Consider the following 12,469-nt stretch of genomic DNA (forward strand, 5'->3'; position numbering starts at 1 on the left):
GCCTTATTTATAATGTCAGTAACTGTGTATGTTTAATTTACAGTGTATGTTTAGATTGTATTTTTTACAAATTTATACGTGCAAACAGTTTTCTTTTACATTATGTATTTTAAAAACTTGTTTTTATATATGTCGATATTTAATAATGATTTGATTATATTTATTTGTGGTCATTATTGTATTTGACTTTAATGTATTTTTAACTCATGCTCATTATATGTAGCTACACATTGTCTCGGCAGAATCGATGATTGTGATTGGAAATTGAGGGCGTCAAGTATAGGGAAGTCTGAACTTTTTAGAATTAGAGAGTTTTAAGATAAACATACATGTCCCCTAAAGGAAAAGGTTTATTCCCAACGACAAGCTACGAGTCGATTGATAAGTGGAATTGTTAAACCAAAAATAGCAAATCATTAGAGGAAATACACTCCTAAAGACATTGCAGAGGATATAAAAAATGATTTTGGCATGGATGTTTCATACATGGTTGCGTGGCGGGCAAAGGAAAAGGCGATGATTGATTTGAGGGGTACAATGGCCGAATCATATAACCGGCTACCTGGTTACCTATATATATTGGATAAAACATATCCTGGTTCAAATATAAAAATGCGTAAAACCAGAGAGAATGAATTTCTGTATGTTTTTATTGCTCTCTATGCATTTATCAAGGGATTTGAGCGTTGTCGACCAATTGTGGTTGTTGATGGTAGCCACTTAAAAACACCGTTCAATGGGACATTTGTATCTAAGCACATTAGATGGTGCATGTCTAAAATTCACGATGCCTTTTGTTTATTAATCTTAATAACTACAAATACAATATGTTTTTTTACAGAAGAAATACTTACATATATGCAGGTAATATACTGCCCGTAGCATATGGTGTGCTTGATTCTGAGAATGACAAATCTTGGACGTAGTTTTTCGAGCTTTTCAGAGAAACATACGGAGTAAGAGAGAACATGTGTATCGTATCCGATAGGCATGAGAGTATAAACAAAGTTGTTTTCAGAATCTATCTAGAAGTCACACATTATGCATGTATATGGCATCTATGGGGTAATGTATGTAAAAAATACAGGAAAAGCCATGATATTTGTCGCTTGTTTTTTATTCAATGGCAAAAGCATATACGCAAGATGAGTTTGATGCTTAAGGTTCAGAAAGTAGATATGCGAGTTGCAGAGTATTTGGATGAAGCTAGTAGGGATAGGTGGGCTAGAGTTTATGCAACTGTTAGTCGAGGTTGGACAATGACTTCTAACATAGCGGAATGTATTAACAAACATCTTCTAGCTGCTAGAGAACTGCCGATATATGACTTTCTGGAAGATGTTCGAAAGATTTTTGGTAGATGGAATTACAATAATAGAGAAATGGAACATACACGTTGACCACACTCAGTAAAAAATTTCAAGAGATGCTGTCAATCAATGAGTATTTGTGTCTACGAATGACGGTATGTTTCAAAATCATGTGTTTTTATAAAAAATTAAATATATTTATAAAAAAAATTAATTCTAAATACTATTTTTTAATAAGGAACTCTGTTTTTTTATTGAATGTATTTTTGATCTTAAAACAGTTTATATTGAAAAACCTTCAAATACATGGAGTTTTTTTTTTTTTTGACAGATTGAAAAAAAAACATTTTAGTTTTTTTTAATCTGAAGACTGATTTTACATAATGAAATCTGTTTTTTTATTGAATGTATTTTTGTTCTTAAAATAGTTTATATTGAAAGAAATTCAAATACATAATATTTTTTTTTTGTTTGACAGATTGAACCATCAACAGAATTTGTGTACACGGTACATGATGGACGAAGGCGTTTCATTATTAATCTGAGTAACAAAACATGCAGTTGTCGTATGTTTCAATTAGACGAAATCCCATGTCCGCATGCATGGGCTGTTATAAAACAGAAACATTTGGTTGTTGATGATTATTGCTCTGATTTATTCAAGCCGGAGACAGTTGTAAAGACATACGATATTGCTGTGGATCCTCTACCAAACGAGCGTGAATGGAAAATTTCAAAAGACATCTTGGATGAAGTGGTGTTGCCGCCGAGATACAAAAGACCACCTGGTAGGCCAAAGAAGAGGCGTGACAAACCTTTACATGAATTAATGGCTGGAAAAAAGAGACATGCTTGCAAAGACTTGTGGACAACTTGGACACAATAGGCGCTCGTGTGGTTTTGAGCCTAGGAGGAAATGGTTTGGTTTCAATTATGTTTTTATAATCGTACCCTTACTTAGGGAAATACTCCGGGTTTTTTTAAGAAAAAGGACAAATGTGTCAATAATTTCTATTGACACTTATTATCTGTATTTCTATAATTCTTGTTTTGTACAAATGTTTGTCATAAAATTCATTGATTGCTGTCAACATATGTACAAATACATCTAGTTTGTAGTATAAAAATCATCAATAATTCATGAACAGAGGTTAAACAAACATTGAGATTAAATTTGGTATTATAACATACTTGAGTAAATAACTGTGTATGTCTGTTAAAGAAACTTAATGTGAATAGTTGAAGATTGTTTTTCTGTTCATTCAAACATACAACAACCATATAGTATGTGGATTACAAGAACATTAGGTTTTTATATCAAAAAAATGATATGTATTTTTAGCTGTTAAGTTGAAAAAACATTATGTATTTGTAAAATACATAGTTTACAGATGTTAATGATGTCAGTATTTGAAGGTTACAGATGTTAATGATGTCAGTATTTGAAGGTCACTTTTTGATATTCAATGAAATTTTCTTGTTTCCGAATAGTATGTTCAACAGTTAAATAATTGTCAACATTAATTGTAATCTTAAAAAAAAAAAAAAGCTGCACATTCATTTCACAAAATTATAATCCAACATCAATCTAATACATCTAAAACAACAAACTAGCTACTAAAGAAAAAAAAACAAAAACATCGTTTATCCTAACATAATTGTTCAAACATCATGAACATCAACAGTGTTGTAATCTATCTCAGTCCTAATTGGTCTTGGTGGAACCTCACTATCACTCTCCGCATTGTTGGCCAACTTGACTTCGGCGTATCCCCACAAAGGAGTGCCATATCTCATACGCAGCATATATGCATCAATATTATCTGGTATACTCCCGTGTGATCAAATACTCGGCATATGCTTTGCCACAAATACACCACGATCCCCCGTGATAAAAAAGAGATATACATGTTAGTTTTTAATACTAAGCGTAATTAAGGATAAAAAATGTTGTAAATATTTTTTGTAATGAAACATACATATAACGTAATGTATTTGAAAAGAGTATTAAAATGTATGTTTATATAAATCTATATGACTTATCTATTTGGATATAAACACCATGTATGTTTTTTAAAATATTTATGTATTTGTGTGAATAGAATGATGCATCCTACATGTATTTGTTGGTTAAAATAACTTTTTAATTTGGAAATACTTACATGCTACCATATTCTTGCTGAGGCAGATTTTCAACATAAACAACATCAATGGTATCCATACGCACTTATCGTTAGAAGTTGTATCTTCGATTTACAAAGAATCCAAAGAAAATGTGGCGAAATGTAGCGTCTTCGAGAGACGCTTTTTTTATTCATTTTTAAAAATAAAAATAAAAAGAAACGAAATGAATCGAATATCGCAAACATGTATTTTTTGTAATATTTAAAAGACAAATTAACCAAAAATACCGTCCAAGAATGACAAAACAACCAACACCTAATGATTTTCTTCTTTTATGTTGAATGGTATTAGCACATTGTCAACCGTATGCGGTCCACATTCGCAAGTAGTCCGTGCATGACATAATCGATCAAAGTAGATTCTTCGTTGGCAACATCGGTTTGTGTTCGACGTTGTGGAATGCGTGATAACATCAAAGTCGCTTTGAAAACACAATCAAAAGTGTAGTTGTTATTCATGTCATATTTTCCTTTCTTAAAAATAATATGAATACAAAAAACCGACAAACCGCACCAAACCGATAAACCGAGTCAAACCGAGAAAAACCCGACTAGTGGTTTGGTTTGACTTGGTTTGGTGTTGGAAAAAAAACCCGATACATGTTGGTTTGGTTTTTTAACTAAAAAAGTCAAAAGACCAAACCAACCCGACATTACATGTATTCAATTTTTAAAATATTTTATACATAAAAATATTTATTTGTAAAGTAATTTATAAATATTTCTTAAATTTTTTCATAATTTTTTATCTATTATCATATTATTCAAGCTTGAACTTAGAATTTTGAATGTCAATAAGTTTTATATCCTATGGATGTTAGTAACTCAAATAAAGTCCAAATCAAAACCAATCTCGAACACTAATCCTAACAAAAGAAATTCAATTTACCACTAGAAATGACAATAATGTTAGATAACTATTCTTTAGTTTTGCATAATTGATTTAGAGAGTAAAAATACATAACTTAAGTTTTTTTCTTTGTCATATAATTAATACTTATTTTAGCATGACTTAGTATTTTTAGATTATGGTCATTTTCTTTTATGGCTTGTTAATTAGCAATATTTATCTTAACCGATTATATTAGCTTTTGAATATTTTAATACAATGTCATCACTCTTCTCACATTTTGTGTTATTTTCTTAAGAAACACCTTAATTATATAATTGTATCTTACTAGGACTAAAGAAATATTTAAAGTAAAAGTTATATGTTTTGTATCAAGACTATTCCGAAAAAAAAACCCGAAAAATCCGAGAAAACCGAACAATCCGAACAACCCGAGAAAACCCGAGGTTGAAAAACCCGAATTTTATTGGTTTGGTTTGGTGTATAAATTTTAAAACCCGACGCAATTAGTTTGGTTTGGTGTTTAAAAAATCCGAACCAATCCGGTCCATGTACACCCCTAACGTCAATATGCTGAAATGATTCAAAAATACATGGGTTAACTTTAGCTATGAAGTAGTACATATTTTTGATAATTAAAATTGTTATAAAAATTACCTCGTCATTCCACAACTGACCATCCATTGACAAAAGGTAAAACCAGTCCTTATCTTTAATAGTTGTGACAACAAAATTGTATTGGAAACCATCCTCGAAAGCTGTCATGTTTTTCCTGTAATGATCTTCATAATTTTTCCTGGAAAAACAAAAAAAAAACACAAATACATTATGAAAAAAGGGACACATTCATAATTATTCCAAAATTCATAAAAACCTTACAAACATACTTGGCATCATGCCTTTTGAGCATTCCCTTGTTAAGCCATTCACAGAATTCTTCAAATACATCGAGGTCCAACATATCGGTAATGGGAAATTGATGAAAGGGGTGTTTCTTGTCAAACAAAGGCATTAGTTGCTTGCTCGAACTGCTACCTGTTTATTTGTGGAAAAAAATCAATAGTTGCTCCACTTTAAAAAATGTACAGCAAACAACAAAAAGATGTAAATACATACCAAATTCTGTGCACCATGGTGAGGTCTAGTATTTTCCTAGCTGTATAGTCCGAGGAACTGATGGATAGAGAATTATTTCTTTTCCAATTTCTTCTCCCTTCGCAATCTCTTTTCCAGGAGTTTGACTTGGCCAAGCTTCCATTTGGATACCATCATCATGGTCCATGTAGGCATCACTTGCTTGAGGTATGTTCTCATCACGAAATTGAGGATGTGTTTCACTATCAGCCCCCTACAAATACAATATGTATTTATCAAATAAATTTGAAAAAACATACTATTCTGTCCTTATTGACAAATGTATTAGTTAAGTCAAGATACCTTTTATGAATTTTGATTCAGTTTTTTATTTTTCAAAAGCTTTGTTAATTTTTCATCCATCGCAAGATGAAAATCCTTTAATTCAGTAAATACAGACTTGAATGCATCAACAACCTAGAAAAATCAGAAAAACAAGATCAGGAAGATTATAAAAACATTTTTTTAAAACATAAAATGCATCATATATGACAAAAACATATTGTATTTTTAAACATAAAATGCATCATATATGACGGAAAAAATATAAAACAATGCATCATATATGACGGAAAAAATATAAAACTTACATCTTGTTTGAATTTGTTGAAATCTTCCCTTAAAGATTTGATGTCATACGATTTGTTGATGGATGAATCATCACCGTATGCGCGGTGTGTACTTGTACCAAATGTTTCTTTTCCTTTTGATTGAAGGAAATTTGAACCGGGGGATAGAAACTCCCCGTTGAACCGACGGTGTGATGACAGTTTGTTGGACTGTTGATTGCCGATTTTCCACTGGCAACGGTGCCGTTGACATCTTCCTAGATCTCTAGCGTGGTGGAGACTTTGAAGCGTCTTTCCGTTCTTTTTCTTTAGCGGCGGCAACATGTGGTGGTGTTGTAGAGAAATCAGCATACTCATCCTCCATTTCTTGTATTTGCGTAGGTGAAACAGGTCTGTCTAAAAAGAATGGATGCAACCCGAGCTCTTCAACTTCATTGGTCAGAGGAACAATGTTTCTAAAGTTAATGTGATCCTGTAAATTTGAAAAACATTGCAACTATCAGTCATGTATTTGTCAGACCTGTATTTGTCAGCCATGTATTTGTTAAAATACATTGACATATAAAAGTATGACTACTATCAAACAATGTATTTCTGTGAAGATAGTAGTTAAGAAACATGTATTTGGCAAAAACATATTATGAAGGATCTAATTTAGTAAAGGATTAAGTAATAAGAATGTATTTTATTTTAGAAATTCTACCTTGGAAACACCTTCTCTGAACATGCCCGACATGAGTAGGGAAACCGTTGGTTGTGTATTAATTGTTTTTCAGTTGAACATTCTTGGAATTGTTTCCTGTCTTAACAACTAAATTGGGGTCAACGTTGGCACAACACTCGTATATCCAAACTTACATAGCATACGAAAAACCCCGAAGACAAGAAATTGAATTATCTTTTGCATCCTGTTGTGAACACTAACAATCAGATCATCGAATGCTTCTCTACCCTATGTATAATCTACATATCGTCCACTCACAACCAAATCAAAATGTTTTTTTGGTACTGTCACATTTCTTTTTTCACTGGACAGTAAATAATTATGGATGAAATATAAGATCGCAATCCCAACAAAGATCTCTATCAGCATTAGCCCTGTCACGACCCAACCGGAGAAGTCGCGATCGGCACCCGATGCTAACCCACCCGGGCACCTCTTATCATACTTTCACTTTTACATCAAGATGAGCCACATAGCTAAGTCATACTTTACATCCATTTTTCATACTAATTCCATTGGGCAACAATGCATATATATATATATATATATATCATCAATAACAATACCCATATAGGTGTACATAAGCCGACGAGGCTAACAAAATGATATACACAAGACTACCCGACAAGGCCAAATACATCTAACCATATACACATGTCTACGAGCCTCTAAGAAGAGTATGTCATATCATATAGGCGGGACAGGACCCCGCCGTGCCCATAAATATATACACAAAAGAATAAATACCAAAAGTTGTAGCTCCGAATGAAATGGAGCTCCACTATGTAGTCCCTGAGTAATAAAGCTATGGATCAAGTCTGTCTCCCTGGCCACCTGCAGGCATGACGCAGCATCCACAAACAAAAGGACGTCAGTACGAAGAATATACTGAGTATGTAAAGCATAATCAACATCATTATAGAAGCATAATAAGCAACATAAGAAATAGCATAAGATGGGAGGTAGTAGATCCAACGTCATAACACTTACTTGCTTTTCATAGGGACTTTCCATTTCTAATGCGTGATTGTGTACATACATCCATATCCATATCCGTACTCATTTACATTTCGTATCCATTTTCGTATTCATAGCATATCCGTATTTATATTCATATTCATATCGTATGCATATCCATATCATGTACATATAGATACCCGACCGTGAAGGTTCGGTGTTTCACATACCTGGCCCTACTAAGGCTCAGGGTTGTCTGTATCCAACGGTGGTGCGCGCGCGTAATATATATATATATATATATATTCGCCCATATAAGCTCGGGGTTTCATAATAGGATTACATAGACACATATACATAGAAGCTCATAAGCATCTTTAGCATCATTACTATCATTGTTCATTACATCTATCCCTAGAGGATTACTCATCATATGAGGAATTTAGTACAATCGTAACATATCGAGAATCATGAGCTTAGTAGCTTTTAAAGATAGAATCATTTAGAGGACATCGTAGGCTCATAGAAGAATAGATATTTGGCCAAAGAACCATGCCTTATGAAAGAAAGGTTAGCCTTACATACCTTTCCGTTCAACTATTCTATCTCTTGCACGTTCTCCTTCATGCTCACGTTTCTACCTTCATTAGAGTTATACTATCATTAGAAAATCGATAGCTTAGCATACATGACTAAAGCTAGAGAAAATTGACAGATTTATACGACTTCCTCCTTTATATTATATCGACTTCCTCCATATCATATATCAACTCCCAAACATCAATAATCCATGAGTTTACAATGTTTATCTCATGTTCTCAATATCATTTATAACATGATTATAATCATAGCTATCAAGAATCGTTTGAACCCAAGTATTACTCAAAAATGATCATTCAAATTTCTCTTGAGTTCTTATGGATGAAGAACTTACCTGGAGAGGGGGTTACTAGAGAGTTCTTGAAGTGTTGGATGAAAATGAAATGAAATAATGAACTCTGGTCCCCTTTTTAATAACTTAAAAATCTGATCCGTCGGGAAAATATGACTTGGTCACTTATACGGTTCGTATAAACTTAGACGGGTTATACGTATAAGTGACCGTGAAATTGCCCCTTCAACATCTCGCTTCGCCATACGGCATTTATATGGTCCGTATAAGTGACCGTATAATCCCGTCGATCGAGGACCTTCACCGTGACGATTATAAGGACCATTATAAGGTCCGTATAACATTATACGACCGTATAATCGGCCATATAACCCATCTTTTCTCTGATCTTGTTCTCGTCAATTCGTTTGATCTCCAATCCTTATGGAACCTTCTTGACACTTGTTTATCACTTCATTAACAAGCTAAGGGACGTTATAACTCTTCTCCAAAGCATCATTAAATCATCATTAACTTGTTACTCATAAATCTCTTCCGATACTTAACGTATACCTTGCCTTTCTTGGCAGACTCTCTTCTCTTACCTCAAATGTCTTTGAAATCTCAATTAGAGTCATCAAATGCTATCTCTTACTTATTGAAATATCGAATACTTCGTGCCCTTCGTTAATCTATTCACTGTGCATCGACGGAGAATTTTTTCGAGGTGTAACAAGCCCCGACACCCCAATCCTGATCTTCAAAACACTTGTTTAACGACATCTTTAAAACATTTTTTGTTGCCTCAGGAAAATAATTTGTCATGAATTTGTTCTTAACATCCGGAAATTCAATTTCCTCACCATAACAGTTGAGCCCAGTAATTAATGCAAAATCAAATAGAGTAAACGTGAGTTCGGTCCCATTGATATCAATAACAAAAGCATCCTTCGAACTACGTTTCAACTCCCTAATCATCAGACATTTAAACAGTTGACACTGAACCTCGGATTCAACCGGCATATCCAAATATTTACCAAAAATAGTGTTCTCAAACATCTCAAACTGTTCATCAGTAAGTTTGTCCCACAAATCATCTCTGATTTTTTGATTCATGTAGTATGCTTTAATACGTACTGGAGCAGTTGGAGGACGTTTCAACATGAATTTAAATCTCTAAAAAAATAATTAATAATTTGAGAACAAATACCCATCGTATACTAAAAAATACATATGACTGAATATTAAAAAAAACACAAAAAAACAAATTACTGGTTCTTAAAATTTAAAAACTACAACACAAAATAAACATACATACTTTAGAAAAAATGTTCCCATAAGAAGCAAGTTAAAAAAACAACCAAAAATACATAAACAGCAACACATATATATTTAGACCTAAGTTTTATTTCCAGAAAAATAGACATACATATAATGAAAAAAAATCTGTAAAATCTGAGAAAATACTGGATGTCAACAAATACACAAATACACAATAAAAACTGAAAAATACAACATCTATCTCGCAAAAACATACGAGTCTCACAACTAAAAAAAATCAACATTCATATAGATTAACGTATGTGTTTAAAACATAAATATAAACTGAAAATAAGATAAATCCGACATCAACATGAAAATAATAAAAAAAAAGAATAATCAAAACATACATTCATAAAAAATTACGTATGCGTTCAAATACATAATCAAAAAATGAAAAAAAAAAACTTGAAATACTTGATTCTTCATCGATAATTTCTTTGTGGTAAATCTTCATCAGCAACAACATTCTTCCCCTTTTTAGCAGAATTAACTTCAGATGTATTTCTCCTCTCTGATGTTGTAACAGAAGCTTTTTTAGTCTCAGAAATACGTAGTTGAAGACTCGTTTTTCTCTTAGGATCATGTATTTTCTTTGATCTAATCTCAGCATATTCTTGCGCGGCCAAGGCTGCATCAACATTGATTTTTTGTTGAGAAATACCCAAATCAAAGTTCGAAAAATCTAAATTTTGAACACTATGTGTTATACCTCTAGTTACTCTCCTATTAGGTGTGTTTGATCAACCATTAGAATAATGATTTAGTGATTAACACCTGAAAATTAAACTTTGATTTAAGTTAAAATTATAAGAACAGTAACATTAAAAAACGAAAAATACACAATATATATAAAAATACTTACACAAATACACAATCACCCGAGAATTTAGGGTACAAAATCGTGGTTGAATCGTGGATGAAACGTGATTGAAGGTTGAAAGTAATGGAAAAAAACTGAAGAGAAAAAAAACGGCTAAAATTTTGAGTAATTAAAGAGAGAGAATCCTAATTAATGTGTGAGTATGTAATTGTACCGTTAAAAGGGGGGACAGGGATTGGGCAATGTGATTTTAGGTGTATTTGTGTATGTTTTACCTTTTTTTACCATGGTCGCTATAATTGGTAATATTGAAAAGTTTTAAGTGATTATTAATTATAAAAATAAATGGTAGTTATGTTCATTAAATATGGTTAAAAAGAAGCTATGGCAAGTAATTTTTACTTCTTAATATACGTGTTTTTAGCTAAGATGACACTTATTATGGGACGGAGGGAATATCTTAGATACCTATATGAAACCTGACAGGTATAAAAAAAAAATTACCTTAGACAATATTACTACTAAATATAAGTGCCAATGTGAGGCTTTTGTCGTCGTCACATTAGTCTTTGTACAATAAGGCTCCTCCACGTGGTTGCTTTACCCTACATATTTTACTTTTGCTCTCTTTCATTTTCTTGTAGCCATGCCCACTTGGACTTATGTAATTGGACTATATTGAGTACTCACACTATATATCTTATCTTTTTAGTGGACATGTCCCTTTATAAATACTCCCTCTGTTCTTTTTTACCTTATAGGCTCCAACTAAAAGTATTTTTTTTCTACTTGCCTATTTTAGTGAATCACGAATGATTTATTAATTTTTCTTATATTGACCTTATATTTAAGTAACTACATAGAGTATTAGTAATCAAGCTTAAATTTTCAAAGGATAATTAGTATGTTTTACTCCTAAAACAAAAAAATTATGCAACTTTGGAGTCATAGTTTCATTTCAATCAGAGCATATATTAGATCTTACTAATTAGTACCTCATATTATTTTCTTTAGGTGGGTTCGGTATAAAGGAAAATATTATTTTAAAAATGATTTTCAGGAAATTAACTGTGTGCTTACTTATTTTTTTGTGTTCGGTAAATAAGCAAAAAATATTATTCTAAATTTTTTTGTTATAATCTAGACAAGTACTATGGGAGGTGGGGGTATGGTGGGTGGTGGGGATGGCGGCTACGGGGGATGGGTTACTGAAGATGGATGAGGTGTATTGGAGGGCGGGGAAGACACAGGGAATGCCCTTTGTGGAACTTGATTTTCCTCATTTTTAAGGATTTTATTTTTATAGAGAAAATGGTTTTCAAAATTTTTTACCAACCTAACATGAAAAAATTAAAAAACATTTTCTGAAAAATATTTTTCTCCAAATCAAACACACCCATTATTTGTTTTAAACCTCCAACGTTTTGATTCTTTAGTGAATATCAAATATTGTGTCCCCTTGTATTGTTAATTCTCTTTCAAAACTTCCTTCCTCATAAATAATTTGTTCTTTAAAAATTATTCAATAATGACTAAGATTTTTAATAGTTATGAAGACTCCAACAAGACATGATTAAAGTGCCCCTAAATTAATTATACAATAGAAAAATGTGATATAAGTTACATTTTTGTAATTAAATTTACTATTTTTATATCATAAGCTTGGGAGCCCGGGCCTCATGCAACTATATAAGTAAAATTCGATTTGATTTTGTGGTCCCCATTTTA

General features: G+C 32.2%; 1 protein-coding gene across 1 annotated transcript; it reads left to right on the forward strand.

Annotated features, from left to right (window-relative positions):
• The first annotated feature begins 1,145 nt into the window (after nucleotides 1–1,145).
• On the forward strand, nucleotides 1,146–2,196 carry LOC132053992 (uncharacterized). The gene is made up of 2 exons (XM_059446080.1): nucleotides 1,146–1,340; nucleotides 1,789–2,196. Exons 1-2 carry the CDS (start codon nucleotides 1,146–1,148, stop codon nucleotides 2,194–2,196), a joined length of 603 nt encoding a protein of 200 aa, XP_059302063.1.
• The last annotated feature ends 10,273 nt before the right edge of the window (nucleotides 2,197–12,469 follow it).

The sequence above is a fragment of the Lycium ferocissimum genome, chromosome 4, assembly GCF_029784015.1.
Source record: "Lycium ferocissimum isolate CSIRO_LF1 chromosome 4, AGI_CSIRO_Lferr_CH_V1, whole genome shotgun sequence".
Lineage (NCBI taxonomy): Eukaryota > Viridiplantae > Streptophyta > Magnoliopsida > Solanales > Solanaceae > Lycium > Lycium ferocissimum.